The sequence below is a fragment of the Camelus bactrianus genome, chromosome 23 (genome assembly GCF_048773025.1).
Source record: "Camelus bactrianus isolate YW-2024 breed Bactrian camel chromosome 23, ASM4877302v1, whole genome shotgun sequence".
NCBI classification, from domain to species: domain Eukaryota; kingdom Metazoa; phylum Chordata; class Mammalia; order Artiodactyla; family Camelidae; genus Camelus; species Camelus bactrianus.
Genome location: NC_133561.1, coordinates 13699711 through 13717615, shown reverse-complemented (window position 1 = coordinate 13717615; position 17905 = coordinate 13699711). Strand labels below are relative to the sequence as shown.

The window sequence follows — 17905 nt, the reverse complement described above, 5'->3', positions numbered from 1 at the left end:
AGGAAACAGAGAAAGTGTCCCGCTTCAGTCCTGGTTCTTCTGTCGACCGTCAGTGAAATGATCGTGGACGTGTCATTGAACTTACAAGATGAGGCCAGCCATGCCCATCTACGCGCAACGCTACGAACGAACGTGCGCTAAGGAACGTTTTGCCAACTTACTGAGCGCGGCTCGTGAATTCGTTTTCTTGCTGTTCTGTGATGATGTTAGTATCAGGGACCCAGAGTATCTTTAGCCTGATGATTCGGGACTTCCAAATCCACTCTTCTTCCAGGGGTCACCGCCCGGTAGCTCAGTACCTTGCTGCTTAGCTTCCTCCTGTGTTTCCAGTCCTAACCATGCTGTCATGCTGTTCCTGAGGACCTACTGGCACTATAAATAACCACAAGGGCCACAGTAATTGTTACTCATTTATTCAAGAAACACTTTCTGAGGAGCATTCCCTGAGCAAGAACGGAGCTAGGTGCTAGAATTTCTCCAACCGAGCCCCAGAGCTCAGTCCTGCCCTCAAGAAGAGGGGTGGGGTGTGTGTGCTTTTCTCCACATAAAGGGACAGTTGATGTCCGGTTTCCTTCTTGACGACCCTCCCTCTAGGCGATTAGTTAAGAACTTAATAAAACTCCTGAAGTGCTATTTGTCCTGACACGATCTCAGCAGTGAACACATATTTTTCCCTGCTTGGACCCCTGACCCTTGGTTAAACTCCCCTCAAAGCCAAAGTGTCAGAAAACGCTAACTTTATCCCCTTCCGAGTCCCAAGGAAAACTCCCAACTGCACCCACCAGCATTGTGTTGATCACCTGCTGTGTGCACAGGGCACAACGCCAGGAGTACAAAGAGGAAGAAATGCCAATGGGCATCTCGTGGAGTCTGAGTCTATGAGGCAACCCCTGCCATCACCTGGCAGTCCATCCAAAATTCTGGGCTACTCCTTAAAGAGTTCCTCCAGGGACACTGTGATTGCATGGCATTAACAAGCCTCCACCTATGAATTTAATTTCCTGGAGCGTAAGGATTGTCTGGTATATTTTTTTTCCAACTGCGCAGATACTAATAAGGACCTCAGTGAATACTGCAATGAATAAATGAATGAGTCAAGGAATATAACAGCATCTAAGCTTACAGAACTTATTGTATGCCGCCCACTATTCTCATTTCACGTTTGATAAGGCGATCACCCCTAACAGCAACTTATGTTAGGTAGCCTTGATTATTTCCTATTATGCAGATGAGGAAACTGAAGCCAAATGATTAAATTTCCCAAGGTCTCGCGGTTGGTAATTGGTGAATGAATGAACGCTTCCTTGCCTGGTTTGGGTTCTCCTATTCCAGCGTGGGATCCTGTGTGCCCCTTTTCACGCACTAGAACCCGCGCCCCACCTGCCGACCTCTTCCCATACTCGGCCCGGAGAGAGTCGTTGGGGTCGCCGTAGCCGCGAGCTCCTTGCGAGCCTCAGGTGATGTAGCCGCTGTTCCCGGTCTGTGGACGGCGCAAAAGAGGGAGCTCGGCATCTGCCGCGGCCGGGGCCAGGTCCACCGGCAGGGGACACAGAAGGAGCCCTCGCAGCGGCTGCCTGGCTAGTCAAACAGGCCTCGCACCCCGTGTCCTGTCCAGAATCCCAAGCGTCAGCAACGATCGACAGAAGAGGAAAAGCACCACGGACAAACTGACTCCTGTGAGCAGGGTGTGGCCTGGACCCTCCACACTGTTAGCAAAGCTAAACTTGTACAGAGGCGGCGCCTGCTGAAGGGTCTGGGTGTCAATGGGGCGGGGGGGGGGGGGTTGAGCGGGGGAGAAACCAAGGTCTGTGACTCCTGGAGGGACACCTCTCAGGGACAGTGTAGGGGAAGAGGAGGCAGGCCAACCGGAGTCCATTGTTCCCACAGAGGTTCTGCCCTCTTATGCTCTTCTGAAAAAGATACTGAGCTTTAATAAGCCGTGACGGAATACAGATGGTCAAGTGTGTCTGGCAGGACCCCTCTCCTTCTCTTGTACCTTAGGAGTCACTAACCCCACAGCCCATCCGAGTTCTGGTGCTCACTCTCCAGAGGAACTTGGGCAAGCATCAAGACTCCTGGCCTCCGTTGCCTTATCCTTTAAAATGAAGTCGTCCCCCTTGGGGACATTCAGTCTTCGTTCCTAAAGTGAGTGAGGGCAGGGCAACCAAGGAACCAGGGGTCAGCGATTCTCCAGGCTCATCTGTCAAAAAGGCTCAGAGCCCCCCACCCCCACCCCATCCTGGCAGAGCCTGTGTTCTGTTAGAACCTGGTTGGGATGGAGGGCTGATATCTTAGAAAGTGTACCCCGTGTGAGAGGTTGAGATTATCAAAGGGCTCCACTGCAGAGGATGAACTCTGCAGGTTTTAGTATCTGTGTGAGGGGAGAAGCCACGAAGGCTGATCATCTGTCTTTGGTAAACTGCCCAATCCCATCACAATCTCGAAGGTGAGACTGTGAGCCAGACTTAAGCTCAGTAAATCGGGGTGTATCTCCCTTAGCCCGAACACCTGCAGTTAAAGTCCTTGTTAAAACCCAGTAGTTGCATCTTCACAAAGACCATGGAGTGTGCAACCTCCTCCCCAACCTCAGGCTAAAAAAAGAGGGACTTTGAGGCCCTGCGCATTTAGGGTCATCTCTCGAGCATCTTTAAAGTGAAGGTTCCAGAGCTCCTCGCCTTTCTTGGCTCTTCCTTCTTCAAGAAGGATGAAGGTGGAGGGGAGACTAGGGTAAGTCAACTGGAGGAGGCTGTGTCATCGGCCTTAGCCTCTGACTTCTCCCCATTTCTTCCTCCAGAACCGCCTAGGGCACGTCCAGCACTCCGAGAGTCTGTTTGAGGTCCACCACTGCTTGAGCACTTTCGTGGGGTCAGATCTGGGAATAGGTTAAAGCTCAACAGGTTAAAGCCAGACAAGTTTTAAGCTCAAGTCTAAAACGCCCACAGAAAATCCCCTGGTACGAGTCCGGGTTCCTGCCCCTCCCTCGGGGCCCCAAAGCTCCCCGTGGCTGTGACTACAGGAGAACTCGGGGTCATATTCCAGTTACGACTCCCTTTGGTACCTAGAGAAGGGGGGACCAGCAGGCGGGGCACCCAGAGCTCACCTGGGCTCAGCTGGGCACAAAGCAGAACCCTAGCCAACACCCCTCTTCGGACCCTGGTAAGAGGGGGCAGTCAAGGAAAAGATCCCAGAGCTCTGAGATGCGGAGGGCACCGGAGGGATTTGTAACCGGAGTTTGAGCAAATGTCCCCCACCCCAACCATACGTGAATCCTTGCTGGGTGGGGTGGGGGAGAGGACACGGGGTGATGTCCTTGGCCAGTATGTGAGCCACAACCTCCCTTAGAGGCAAGACCTGTCCTTGAAGTCCCTCAGAGCCGGACAGCTTTGGCCTCGGTGGGGACAGGACAGAGATGACTACACGCTCCCAAGGACTCCCGGCATCGCGGTCCCTGCCCACCCTCGGCTGAGGCTGAGAAAAGGGGCCCCTGCGAATCTTGGCGCAAGGGAACTTTTCTAGAGACCTAGAGCCCCACCCACCCACCCTGGCAGAGGAAGGCGGCCTGAGTCTCCTCACTTTGCTTTGCCATGTGGCAGAGAACGCGGAACTTTATTTGCCCACAAAGTGCTGAACTAGCCAGTAGACGGTCCCTCGTGTCCGTCAGTCTGCGTTTCTGTGTGCCTTTTTTCTTTCTGTGCATTTCTGTGCCTTTCTGTGTGTGTGTGTGTGTGTGCGCGCGCGCGCGCGCCCGAGGGGCGTAGCAGATCCTCCTCCTGGCCCAGAGATGCGCTCGAGTCGCCAGCCCTCTGCGCGCCCCTAGCTGCGCCTTGGTAACCCCTGCTCCGAGGGCTTGGCGCCGCGAGGATTCCTGGGCTGGCGAGGCGCGGCCCTGCTTTGGGCCAAGAGTTATTGCTGCTTTCAGCAAAGGGCGAGTCCCGGGGGGGCGCGCCGGTAGGGGCGGGGGTCGCACGCAGCTTGGCTCCGTTCTGCTCCGGGACCCGGGCGCACCCTCTTCCTCCAAGCCCCAGCCCTGGGGGTCTCGGCCAGCCTGGGGTCCGCCGACCTTGCGCGTTAGGCATTTTCTTCCATGCCTGTGAAATCTCTGTCTTCGTTTAAGAATTTCTAGCTTCCCTGGCAGCTCTTGCTAGCATCGAGCACCACCGGGAAAATTCCCCTACCCAGAGCCGAGCAAGCCATCCCGGGTTGAGGTGACCTGGCCCAAAAAGCAGCTTGTCCTCCCCACCACCCGGCCAGATAAAGAGGACCCTCCGTCCTGCGGCAGCTTTTCTGCTAAATGAACTTTAAACTTCTCCTGGGCTAATGACACTCCGTTCCTGATGAAAATGTGGAAGAAATCCTCTGCCCAGAGTACAGCCCGGCCAGAGTTTCACAAGGAAAATGTTCAGGAATGAGAGGTGGGATGGCTGAGGAGGGGGCGCCTCCTGCTATCCCTCCAAGAGCATCCCAACTCATGTGGCCGGCTCACTTCCCTCCCAGACCCCCAGTTCCACTGCACCTTCTAATCTGGCGGAACCTGGTTGGGGCGAATTCTACCTGAAATCACACCATTACAGTCCCTGGGCGATGTTTTCCTTCAGTTTCGAAAGTACGGCGCCCAGGTGGCGAAATGTGGCGGAGGTCTGGAAGCATCGCGCACCCGCGGGCTTCGTGAGGGCGGGGTAGCTGCTGTGCACAGAAAGCGCCAACCCCTGCTCAGCTCGCCTTCCCAGCCGGGCTCCTCAGCTAGGTATACGTGCTGCCACTTTACTCTCCGGAAAGCCAGAACTGAATTTAAGTGCCTGTAAATTCAGTGTTCTTGGGTTGTCCTGGTTTTAGGATTTCAATATTTTGGGAGTGGGAGGAAATGAATCTCGGTAGTGAAGGCAAAATAAGGGTACAGAGAGAATCCTAGAACTCAGGAAGCAGAGCCTGTGGAAGGTATGGACAAATCATCCCAACTCAGGCTGGGACTCACAGTAATTGGGGAGACTGCCATCACCCCAAGACTTATGATTCGTTTAGGGATAACAACTGGCTCATGTTTCCCTTTAAACTGAGGTCCCTCCTGGGGTGCTCTACCTTTCTCTTAGCTTTCCTACCACCAGACCACCCGGTGGTTCCCTTTCCCTCCCCACTGTTCACATTCCTCTAGGGGTTCTATTCGATTAGGGGGTCAGGTAGTTTGACTGGGGCAGGGAATGGTCAGCTTTGCATCTCTGGAACTTGCCCAGGTAACTGGCTGATCCAGGCTAAAGAAGACTAAATCTGGGGCCTCTCTACTCTGCCCTTGGACCCAGATGTCTACAACAGAGTTCTTTGTGCTCAAGCAAATTGGTCAAAATAGGGAAGCAGCTAAGCCAGACCAAGGAGCCGCTAGGAGCCTTCTCACTCTGGCCAGGGGACTGGGGTGTGTCCTAGGCTCGATGACCTACCTCAGTATCTCCTTAGGATCACCACTCTCCCACCCCATTGCCTTCTGTGTGGCAATCAGCTTCCTGGCATGAATGGTGGGCCTGGAAGAGGCCTGTGCCCTTGCCCCAGCTTAGTACCAAATAGACCCAGGTGATCAGGCTTGCCTGCAATGTCTATTTGTTTTTAAATCTCTTGAAATAACTTTATTAACGCTGGATATTCCATAGTTTCGAGGGGAGAGGGGTCTTGGAGAGAGGTTTGACCAAAAAAAAGGAGGAAGAGAAAGAGAGAGAGAGAGAGAGGGAAAATAAAGAAAGAAAGAGAAGAGAAGAAAGAAAAAGAAAAGAAAGAAGGGAAAAGAAGAGAAAAGAAAAGAAAAGAAAAGAAAAGAAAAGAAAAGAAAAGAAAAGAAAAGAAAAGAAAAGAAAAGGAAAAACTTCCAATGGCCCATCCCAGTAGCAGCATGGAGGCAAAATAGATTTGCTATATTCCAGCTGCAGTGTGATGGGGAAGCTGCCTCTCAGCTCACCCCAGCTTGGAGGTGGAAGAAAAGTTCAATGGACACCTGAATTGGACCAATTGCAGAGGAAGACTGGGGGGGGGGGCATCGGGTTGTGGGGGCTGCCTGCAGAAGCGGGGCAGACTGTGGAGTTTTGTGGGCCCCTTGCTGGTCAAATGTGAGCCAAGAGGTCTGAGTTCTGGTTTGGATTCTTCCTCCACCTTGGACAAGGGAGTTGACCTTGAACAAATCACCATTCTGTCCTCCAAATGATCTGGCAGCTTTAAAGCCATCTCAGGCCCAGCATTCTAGCTCTAACTGATGTGGTCTGTCTATCCTTTTCTCCAGACACTACAGACCTGCTGGGTCCCCCTACTCCATCGCAAGGAGGGGTGGTTTATACTGGAATTGCCTGTAGGCTCCAAGCCAGGCTCTAAGCAGCCACCTTGTGAGTACCACCTGCGGCTAGATTGATCCAGTCCCCGCACCACTGTCTTCTTCACTCAACTCTGCTTACATTTGAACTGCAGAAAGCTAGTGCACACACTCACCATGCCCTGACTCCCGGTGGGGAAGCCATCTACCAGACAGGCCTAACAGATTCTATGGCTGCCTAGGCTCTCAGGCCACACTCAGGGTCAAAGATGGAGTATCCAGCAGCAGCAGTCAGTGCTAGTTACGGAGACCTCTGAATGGGTGGAACCTGTAAGCCCCTGCACCATCTCTGCAGTAAGGTGGCTCTGAGGTTGCAGCACTTCTCCCTAAAGTTCCAGTCCCCCATCTCCACCTGCTGCCACCTGCAGGGCCCCGGGGCTCAGGTTCTGGTGGGAGAACTCGCACCTTAACGATCACATCGTCCCAGCAAGCCAAGCGGCCTTTACAAACTGTAGTAAACATTTTATTTACAAGTTTGTGGCGACCTAAGTGCATCGTGTCTTTGCGCCATGACCCCCAGTGTGGGGAGGACTGTTTAGCCCAGCACTTCGCAGTGTGAGCTGCTTGTATCCGGGCAAGAGTGTTCGGCTGGCGCTGGGAGCCGAAGGCCAGGGGCACTCAGACTCCCCCGGGCTCCATGTGGTGTGGACTGCGCCGGCCAGGGCAGCGAGGGGCGAGGTGGGACCGTAGGGATCGAAGCTATGCTGCTGCGTCTCCGGTCCTGGCTCCTCTGCCACCGTAAAGTGGGCACAAAATCCAGCCCACACGGGAAGCTGGGAGACTGCACGCACGGCCCCGCATCGCCTCCGACCTTGTTCAGTCTATAGACCGCCGAGCGATGCCTGGGCGGGCTCGGGGCTTTTGGGGGCGCTGCCGAGGGCGGGCTGGGGCGCGGGGTGCAGCTCTGACGCGCTACCGACGCTGCCGTGGCTGCCGGCGCTTCCGGCGCTGGTGCTGCTGCTACTGAGGCCGTTGAAGCTAAAACTGCCGCTGCCGCTGCTCCCCCCACTCCCACCGCTGCTGGCGGCCAGCAGGGCGCCCGGGGCCGAGGCCTTGATGACCGTTGTTTGGTGCAGAGACCGCTCGGCCCCTTCAGTCCGCTCTGTGTCGCTGGGGGCCATGTCCAGAGACTCGGAGTCGCTGCTCTCGCTCTCGGCCTCGCCCTCCGAGCGGCTGGGGCTCTGCTCCTCCTGCTCGCCGTCAGCAGCCGGGGCTCCGCCCGATGGCTTCTCACCCGCCTCCTTGTCTTTGTCCTTCTGAGCCTGGGCCTCCTTGGAGTGCCGCCACTTCATCCGCCGGTTCTGGAACCACACCTTCACCTGCGCACCGTCAGGAGACAGGGAGGGACATGGAGGTGAAATGCAGGCTCGTTCCAATCCAAACCGCGTGCATCCCATTCGGGAGCCACTCCGAAGACGGGCAAGCACCGCTAATCATCCCCTGCACCTCCGCCATAGGCCAGGTACGGCGCCAGGGGCAGGGACTGTGAAGCAGCCAGGAGAAGCAACGAGATCGCCAGGGATCCTGGCCTAGGGAATCCACTAGAAATGTTTCTCCATATGTGGCCCTCTGATCTCCAGCCTGAAGTGACTTGGAGGCTTGTTGGAAGGGCAGATCCCTGCTCCTTGCCTTTCAACTATGGAGATTTTTTTTTTACACTTATATCGATGCTTCTTAACCCCACATGTGTCAGGATCCCCATACGAATCTGATTAAAATTATAGACCCCTGGCCCAGAAAAGTGCACATGTATCCAAGGTTTCGCACAAAATTTCAAGGGTTTGGCGAACGAACATTAAAAATTCCTGCTAAATTGGCCCCCTCCTCTACTGCCACTATCGAAGACAATTCCCTGCAAAAACAGTTCTTTTTAATGAAGAACCGTGGGAAACAGAGGGGAAAGGGGGTTCAAAGAGTTAACCCCAGGAGAGTGAGGGCACCAAAGAACCTTCTATAAAAGAGCATTTCCTTGGCATGTGTGTACTCAGAAGCTGATAAGGACCCTGCCCCAGCCCAGGATAAACTAATCCTTCTGTGGTCTCCGAAAATACTGGAATCAAACCTGTGCGAAGTGGAGGAAGGGGGTAGGGATGGGGCGGAGAATCTATATAAATATATAATCCCCTGGGGGACGCAATGCGTTCACACAAGTTCCAGCTTCCCTTTTAAAAATAACATCCACAGCTGGTGGAAAACGGCTGGGCTCTTCCAGTGTGTGTGCTGGGGAGGGGAGTTGTGTAATGGAGGACAGAAGTAGGGGAGCACAAGGGAGCTACGAAAAAGTGCCTGCCTTTGGCTTCTGCCTTGCTTAGAATCTTCAGCACCCAGGGAGCCAGGGCCACTGCTGTGCGGTGTGGAAGAACAGTGACCCTTCTATTTCAAAAACTTTTCTTTAAAAAAAAAAATTCAGTTCTTGAATTTGAGAAAAGAAAAAAACCTTGAATTCAGGAACAATAGATTTGCTATTGTGGGGGGAAAAAAAACTCAAGTAGGCAGAACCTACTGAAATGCTCTTGAGTGTTCTAAGAAAGCCATTTTTTCTTTCTCTTCCTCACTCCTCCCCGCCCCCCATTACGTCCTTAGAAAATTGGACTGACTGTGGCCACTCCAAGTGGACTTCTCGCCCTACTGGGGCTAAGTAATTCCGTTTGAAATGATGTTTTCACTTCCTCACAACTGGGGATTTCACAATCCAGCAGCAGCAGCAGGAGGAGGAGGGAGGACAGGGGGAAGAAAAACCCCAACAATCTCTTGACTTTGGATTTTTATCTCTTCCGAAATAAACTGCCTCCTACAGCAAATTGCGCTACAGTTGAGTATATAATTATTATCTCTCTCGGCCTATTTGCCTTCTCTGCAAAAGGCTTTTGCTTGTTGGCCAAAATAAACACACAGCGCTTGTTGACAGACATCTTTGGGGATGGGCTATTCTTTCCATCCTTCTCCCCCACCCCTTCCTCTCTCCTGTCTCAAGTTCAGAAGCCCACAAAGTCTCTGAAATTCAAGATCTCGAGCTTCCACCACAAAAGGAGAGTTAGCGGGTGGAGGGGACCTTGCGGGTAAGCGGTGGACTGCTGCCGGCCAGGCAGCTGTGCGTTGGCCGGAGCTGGCTTACCTGTGCATCGGTGAGACCCAGCATTGCTGCCAGCTGCTTTCGGTCTGGCTTGGTCACATACTTCTGAATCTCAAACCTCTTCTCCAGGCCTTTCCTCTGCAGGTTGGAAAAGACCGCCCGAGACCACGAGCGCTTCCTCTTGTACGTCTGTGGCATGGTGTCCTTCGTGAGCACAGCATAGGGACCTGACACCAGACAGGAGACAGAGCAAGAGAGAGAGGAGAGCTGTTAGTGCTCTGTGTACGGCTTGCAAGTCTGGGGCTCATCATGATGCTTAAAATTGTTTTGTGTTAACAGTCGCCTCTACCCCCATTCAGAAAGCCCTTCATGCAGACACCGAGTGGCCTCTCTAAAGAGGAAATTTACAGTTCTTAAGCCAATAGGCGGAAGGCCTAAAGCGAGTATGGAGTGGAGAAGCCCGGTGGATTAATTCCAAAGGGAAAACATAAACCTAATGCGTGGCCTTCAGGCATTCCAAGTGTAGGCGAAAAGTCGCCCGGGTCTGAAGGATATGAAGATGACAACCTCGATTCTCTACCGTGTGTGTGTGTGTGTGTGTGTGTGTGTGTGTGTGTGTGTGTGTGTGTGCGCGTGTGCGTGTGCGTGTGTGTGTGTCTGTGTGTCTGTGTGCGCGCACGCGCAACGGAGCCCAATCGCATAGGTGCCCACGCACTCAGACGGAACTTTTCCAGGCAAAAATGTTTGAGGTCATTGCAAAATATGTGTATGTTAATCAGCAACAACTCTTGCTTTATTTTCAAACCACTTTCTCCAGCGAAAAGACTAGGGAAAGCCCCCTCCCACCGTCCCCCATACACTCTCCTGGTTCCCCAGGCCCCCCACTCCTCTCCCCTGGGAGTTGATCAAAGAGTGAGCTGGCTCACTGAGAAATCTTTCGCTTTCTCTCTGGACGTGGTAGCCTCCCACACCAACACGGGGATTGCTACACCGCGGTGGCTATGCGAGACGCCAGTCCTGAGTGTCCTGTCAGTTGACCTGCCCATTAGGCTGTAGTTCCAGAGGGTTTCCATACCTGGAAATGTATCTTGAAACTGATGCTGAACTGAATTTCTCGGGTTCGAGCTTAAGGGACTCAGGATGGCAGAAGCCTCATTAATGGGATCTAGAGATGCGAAGAACTGGCCGGTGGAGGGCTGGAGGCCGGGGAGGTGCACCCCTGCAGGCCGCCCGCCGGTTAGCAGCGACGTGAGATCTGGGAACGAGGGAAGAGCTGTTATACCTGGATCAAACCCATACTCTCTCCGAGATTTGTTTCTCCCCTCTCCCTTCCCTTCCGTTCGGTTTTCCTGGAGCCAAGTCCTGAGAGACCCCTGTCTCAGTGCTGAAACCCCTCTCTCCTGACAGCGGCCAAGGGGCTGTGCACGCAATGTTCCTCTGTGTGCCCCGCAGGTCCACGTCCACGCACGTAGCAAGGAAGGGCTTTACCTAAAAAAGGCCTAAACGAAGTCACTTTCAGGTGCTTTCCAAGAATTCCACAGACCTAACTCGTCCTCCCAAAGGAGCCCTCACTCTGCTCTCTCCTCTGGGAGTTTAGAATCCATACTGTTCATCGACATTCCTTGGGTGAAATTTTATTAGAAATCAGATCAATGAAAGCAAAAGTGTTCCCCAAAAGGGCTTTCCCTGCCAGATAATATAGTTCTCTCCCTAGATATGTGATTAAAGAGACAGATGATAGTCATTTTACAAATATTGACACCATTTTTATGAATATTGATTCTGCAACGCGTGTTTTTAAAGCATTCTTGGATCCCTCTTTTTTTTTAATGTAGAGCAAAGTGACTTTAAAACCTAATGTTTCATAGTCCCCTTACAATTCAGTTTCTTCTCCCTCGTATTACCGATTTATCCTTAATTGAAAAAACATTCAAAGGCGGCCCAAATGGCCCAGGAATCAGAGAGTGCGTCAGTGCCCCTGTCAGAGGCCTGCAGCCTCTCGCCCAAGACCTACCTCTCAGAGTGTTGCCTTCCTTGACTTTTGGGTCAAATTCTGCAGACAAAATGCGGTCAATTCCAAATTTGAGGTCCTTGCTGGAGGGGGCCGGGGCGGAGCCGTTATGGTGGGGATTCGGGACCACCCGTGCCCCGGAGGCCGGGGGCTGCAAGGCCCCAGGCCTGGGTGGAGGCGGAGGCTGTTGCTGCTGCGGTTGTTGCTGCTGCTGTTGTTGCTGTGGGTGATGGTGGTGGTAGGCGGCTGAGAGCGGAGACAGCCGCTGCGGGAAGCCAGCTGGTACTTCGGAGGGCGCCACCACTGGGGTGGGTCGAAGCGGAGATCTGGCGGCAGCTTGGAAAGAGGCGTGCGGGTGAGCCGAACCCAAGTGAGCGGTGAGCGCGGCGGCCGAGGCCCCCGCCAGACCCTCCGGGGCCGCCCCTGGCTCCCCTACGCCGGCGTGCAGGATGTCCGCGATGCAAAAGGAGGGTTTCTTGACGGCGGCGGGGTCCAGGGGGAAGGAACAGCCGCCCGGGCCGGCGGACGAGCAGTAGGCGGCCGACCAGAGGCTGAAGTTGGACGCGTAGAAGGGAGCCAGCCCAGCGGCGAACATCCTGGCGGGGTGCGCCCAGCGGCCGCCGCGGCCTGGCCGGGCCGGGTGGGTGGGTGGGTGGGCGGGGAGGGGCGCGCTAAGTCCAGGAGGAGGAGGCAGCCCAGCCCAGGACGACCCGCTTACTCTTCTCCGTCGGAACCGAAGAGAGGCCAGGGAGCCGTAGCGCCACCGAAGGAGGAGGCGAGGGCCGGATCCCGGCTGATCACAGCCTCGGCCCCTGGCCTCACTTTAAAGGCGGCGCGGCGCCCTCGTTCCCCGCGGGCTGGAGGCGAGCGAGGGGCGCTGGAGCGGCGAGGCGGGCGGGGGCCGGGGCTCCGCACACGCCAGGGAAGCCGGGGAGACAGGGGCCGGGCACCCAAAGAAACACCCAAACAGCTAAGCCCTAAGAGCTAAATTTAAAACAACAACAATAATAATCCGTTAGTTAAAAAAAAAAGTAATAAGAGGAAAAAAAAAAAAAACTCCTCTCTAAAAACTCCCAAAGTTTTGGCAGGAGCTTTCGAGTCAGACCCAGGGTAGGACCTCGATCCGAGCGCCCATTGGCTATCCTACTGACCAATGGGAGCGGGAAGTGGTGGGGAACTGGGAAACGGGGCGTGGCCCGCCCCCTCGGCCACGCCCAGGCCACGCGAAACTGTTTGCTGGTGCCGCGTGGGCTGAGCTGGGTTGCGCGGGTCCCTCTCCGAAGTGTAGGTGTCGGACTGCCGCCCCAGGGAGTTCTAACCTCCCATTAACTTCTCCGAACCGGCACCAGGCGTGGACAGTTGGTCACAGCACTCCTGGAGCGCTCGCCTAGGGAAGCTAGTGCTCCCGCATATTATCGCGGGTGCAAGGCCCGCCTCCTGGAACACTGGCGGCCCCCTAGGTTTCCCTCCTCTTTACTTAACTCCGGCCCGATTTTTCTCTACTCGGCCTTTATCCCCAGAATCGGTGTCTTCTACAAAGCCCCATTTTTCGTGGGTCCCCGCCCCTACGCTGCCCAGCCCGGAGCTCTCGCGCGGAATGCTACGGCACTGAGTCCCCGCCCAAGTCAGCACTGGGTCCGTGTCCCTGCCTCGGAGATCCTCAGGGAAGAGAGGAGGGGCAGTTGCAAATTAGCTTTATTCCGAGCTGTCACACATTGACAACTTGAACGAGTAACTTTTCAAACAAAGTAAGATGGATGTCTCCCTTGGACGCAGCCAAACCGTCACCCGAGCCTCGGAGACAACAAAACAGGCCGCCGTCCGAAACCCGGGAGAGCCATACGCGCGTCCCCTCCTCTGCTGCACCTTGTAGGAAATGTCACCCTTCCTCCTCCGCCACATCCTTGATCACATGGCGTCCGTTGTTTTGCAAGTGCCTACAAGAGCAGATTTTCTTGGGGTTAAATACTACTTTCAATTCTGTGACTGTTTTCTCCGGGAACCCCTTGGGCCTGGTCGCTGGAGAAGCTGCAGTAGTGGCCGACGTCTTCCATCCGCACTTTGGCTCTTCAGAGCGTAGAATGGGTGTAGTGGGGGGGTTTCTGCAACATCAACATCTCTATTTTAAGATTTCGTTCTCATTTAAATTATAGTCAGAATGGATTCCACCCCCCTCTCCCAAACAAACCACAGGCCACCCAGATGAGCTCTTCTTGCACATTTTCAGGAAGAAAATAAAATAATAATAATGAAACCACGAACTCTTTTGTTTTCGATTGTCCTAATAAGTATCTTCTAACAGAACTTCCGTGCTTCTGTGGCATCCCCGCGCGCACACACACACACAAACTTTCAGTATAGTTGCAATAAAACTTCTGTGGCATTTTTTATTTCACTTCAACACTCAGACGTCCTACCAAAGAATCCCAGGAAGGCAACTGAATTTGCCATGCCTATCTCGAGTTCAGGATTTGAGCTAATTAAATTAATTTCTAGTGGTTTCTAGACTCTTGTTGCAAATGCTGTCATTTTAGCTTTTGACTTTCTCCTGGAAAAGACCAATTACTAATCAACCACTTCTGATCAGCCAGCACTTAGAACATCCACCCACCGCACCTCCCAGCCTCTACCTCTCTCTGTTTCTCCCTCCTCTCTCTTTTACTAAAGGGGTTTCTTGCCCTGCTTCTTGAAGCCCTGACAGAGATGTTATTTCCAGAGACGGAATGAAAGGGGGTGTGATCTGCTGAGGACACGGGCACCTGAGGCAAGAGCCGCAGGAAGAGCAGTCCTGTTTCGAACCAGAGGCAAAGAAATTGACAAGTATAAGGCCGCTTGAGGCGTTGGAGCGTCCTTGAAAGGCTCCATAGTTGCATAGAAAGACTGAGGATTCTGGCCAGACTCCCGTGGGAGGGCGCGGCCTCTACATAACTTCTCAGCCCTGGGGGAAATTCACTAGCGCGAGCGTTTGTAGGGGCGGCCATAAGCCCTCTCTTCCTCTCTTTTCTGGTGTCACTTCCAATTCCGCTGCAAACATTCACACCGCGGCCTAAGCACAAAGTCACAGTTCAAAAAGAGGTGCATTTAGGCCTCACCCCAGGCAGCCCTCCCCCAAATAAGACGTGACCCTCGGGGGTGGGCTCTGGGTATAGACTGGGCGGGACTCCGGCCCTCCGGGTTTCCAGCGGCGCTCACTACCCGCCTCTGCAGCATTTCCAGGCCGAGAATACAGGGCAGGAGGAGCGAAGACATGGCCCCGAGGGCGCGTTTTCTCCGCAGACTCAGCCCCTCCAGGCGTTCCTCTCTACGCACTCAAGGCCGGCGGCTTGACTGTAAATTGCAAGTTCCCCCGCGCGCCCCTCTTCTCTCCCAGATCCTGGGCTTCATTTCAACCGCATCAGCGCCACCCAGACCCACCCGGAGCTCCCATCAGGAAAGGCGGAAAAAGGAAAACTTCAGGAACGAACTCCTGCCTCTCCTTCACAACCCTTCCCCCAAGCCAGGCCTGGTCTCTGCGGGCCCCCTCGTCCTCTTCTGAGTCCGCAGAATCCCCTCCTTCTTACTCCCCCACCCTTCAGAACCAAGAAAGCAGCAGGAAACCCTGGACTCGCCTGGAGTTCAGGTCATCTCCTGTTTTTTGATGGGCTCAAACTCGGACTAAATGAGCGGATGTGCCTGCGAGATTGGTCTCAAAATAGAAGTGGCCTTAGTATTTTAGGATACTGCAGAAATCCTTATTTCTTCCGGAGAAAAACTCTATAATGACTCCTAGCACTTCCCCTTTCAATATTTGTGCAACTTTATCTCCACCGACAAGTTGCTCGGGTGACGCAAATCCGCCCTTGTGTATTACAACTACCAAAATAAATGCACGGAAATCAATTCCCTTCTAGCAATGAAAATATAAATATACAGCTGCGACTTTCCCCTTTAATCTTTGCTTTCCGAGCGGCTCCGAGCTGTGGCAAAATGAACTGGTCCAGAGCAATTGAGACGGGCGGGGAGGCCCTGGGGGCAGAGTCCAGGGCTCTGGGGGGCTGGTAGCCGCAGATTCCAGGCTCCATCAGGAGTGAAGGGGGCCTGACTAAGCCGAATTGACTTGAGCTTAAATGTGGCTGTGCTGTCCTTTAAGGCAGCTCAGACGAAAAGATGATTTCATCTGAGGCTGCAGAGCTGCATCCCCAAATTTCAATTGACAGTACAGCAATAGAGGTAGTCCTTTAGACTAAAAGATTAAACAGCTTTAGGGGCTGGCGGGTGGGGAGATATCAACTAGCAGGGGTTTCTGATCACTTCTGATGGCTGTCTTTAATGCATACAACCCTCCCCTTATAAATCAGATGTTTATGCATTTACTGAAGCAGGAGATGGGTCCCATTGCCCTTTGGTGGTCCTGGCTTCTGAGTCTCCATCATTAAATCACCACTGCAAATTCTTGTCCTAAATCTGGGGACACAGATACACAAACTGAGCATAAAATCTCAAGGAGGGTGAATACTACACTTTGCTTAATACACAGCACAACTCTTCAAGGGTTTAAACTGTCCAGATGTGCTATCTGCTTTTGCTTTTGTGTGTGTGTGTGTGTGTGTGTGTGTGTGTGTGTGTGGACTTTGGACAAAATAAGGTGTAAGGCAGTTGCTCTGTGAACTTGCCCCCCCCCCACATATCCTTAATTTTAAATATTCTTTCAAACACCTCTTTCAAACCAAGAAAGAGATGGAAATAATTAAATATTCACAGAACTAGAAGAAAACAGTTCACCCAGCGATCTGAGGATCTGAGGGGTTTGCAGCAATGTAGGAGTCTTGAGTATATTCTACCAACTGAAGATTTAGACTTCTGAGCCCTGTGCTTGCATTTAGTGGTAGGTGTGGGCCTTCTGTTCCTTGTGGATGCTAGATACTAGAGGTTAGGACTCTAGAGAACACACACACATACGTACCTTAGATTTTTCTAAGTAGGATACAACTCCCTTTACCTGGGGACCTTAGTTATCCCAGATGTAAATATAGTTCCTGAGTTTTTTTGAAGATAATAAGACTTTGATACCAGGTAGGAAAGGTGAGTAACCATGTGATAGGACCACAAGGTCCATAGCCACTTGATTTACTGCTTTTCCTTTTACTCATTCCCCAGGTGTGGCAGATTCACAGGTGGCCATCTCTTTAGTGGCCATAGCCCTGCCCTTGACCTCTTCCCAATAGATCTGGCTTCAGAGCCTCAGACAGCCTTTTGGGTCTGATCCCATTTACCCTTTCTTCTCACAGAATTTCTTACATATTTCTTTTCCGCCATTACTAGGATATATACCAAAAGTCTCTCTTTCTCTGCCCCCCACCCCCAGTCTGCCCCTCTCTGTCTTTCACACACAAACATGCACACACACACACTTACACATGATCACTGGGGATCTTAGAAACTGAGTAGGGCAGGACAGGCAGTTTGAGGTTTCCTCCTGTTGCAGAAAGCTATATCTCTGTCTTTCCAAGTCACCTCTCCACATCCAGCCAAGAAAGATCTCAGACTTCATAAAACTTAATGAGAGAGCCCATGTCAAACAAGGCACATTGTAACATAGACTCACATATATTTGCAGTGAAATCATGTCCTCACAAGAGTAAAATATGAGAGGCCATCTTTAACGTGTAAGAAATTTAGTATTTCATTCAAATGGTTTCTATTTGGTAACTGGAAACAGTGCTCATTCACTCTCCATATATTAGTCATTTGTCTTAGAGAGGCTGGATTGGCTGCCTGAATTACTGAATCTGAATAGCCAGGGTTTTGCCTCTAGGGAGTATTTGAATGTTAAGAAACAGGTGTAGCTGAAAATTACACATTCAAAGCAACTCTGATGTTGAGTTGGAGAGAGGAAGGTCACTCCCAAAACAATATTTCTCTGAACAAACAAAACCTTCCTTTCCTTTGAGACAAGTTTCCCAAGTTACAGCACAGAGTCTAAGGACAGAAGAAGGACTGAGACTCAGACTGAGAGGCAGGAATGGGAAGGAATCCCCTGAAGGATCTTCAGTCCAATGGGAGACGTTGTAGATAGAACTGAAGGGTCTCACTAGTCCCAGTCTGCCCACCTGCACCCCATTAGAATTGGGCCGCCCTGAATTTAGCAGCAGAATCCCGCCAGCCCTGTTTCAGCCTCCTGGCTTGGCATCCTCTCCATCCCTTGCTGAGCCCACTTAGTACCAAAAGTTGGTTCTCTGCTGACACCTGCTGGACCATCTCTACATCGTTGTCTGGCAGTGCCCATCCTGTGCCAGCAGCATTGTTGTGATGAAAGTTGACTCTTCCTTTTGCAAAAACGCCGGTTTCTAAAATTGGCTTGGACCAGCAGCTGTTTCCTTCCATATGGCCCACAATATGGAAAGACCTTGTATTATGTGTTTAAAATCATGCGACGGGGTGAGGGAAGCTGTCATCCTTCAGTAATAATAGCTTACATGTTACAGATCTCAAAGCCAGC

The 17905-nt window shown here is 52.6% G+C and overlaps 1 protein-coding gene across 1 annotated transcript; it reads right to left on the bottom strand.

Moving 5' to 3' along the window:
• Positions 1-6784: 6784 nt before the first annotated feature.
• On the bottom strand, positions 6785-12517 carry HLX (H2.0 like homeobox). The gene is made up of 4 exons (XM_010974073.3): positions 11431-12517; positions 10492-10671; positions 9459-9643; positions 6785-7662 (listed from the first exon to the last, which is right to left on the bottom strand). Exons 1-4 carry the CDS (start codon positions 12020-12022, stop codon positions 7165-7167), a joined length of 1455 nt encoding a protein of 484 aa, XP_010972375.3. The 5' UTR covers positions 12023-12517; the 3' UTR covers positions 6785-7164.
• Positions 12518-17905: the final 5388 nt, after the last annotated feature.

Coding starts and splice junctions, on each gene's coding strand:
- HLX (XM_010974073.3), bottom strand. CDS start 12,022: ATGTTCGCCGCTGGGCTGGCTCCCTTCTACGCGTCCAACTTCAGCCTC. Junction 9,644..10,491: donor GTTTCAAGATACATTTCCAG/GTATGGAAACCC, acceptor GTCTGGTGTCAG/GTCCCTATGCTGTGCTCACG. Junction 7,663..9,458: donor TGGGTCTCACCGATGCACAG/GTAAGCCAGCTC, acceptor GACGGTGCGCAG/GTGAAGGTGTGGTTCCAGAA.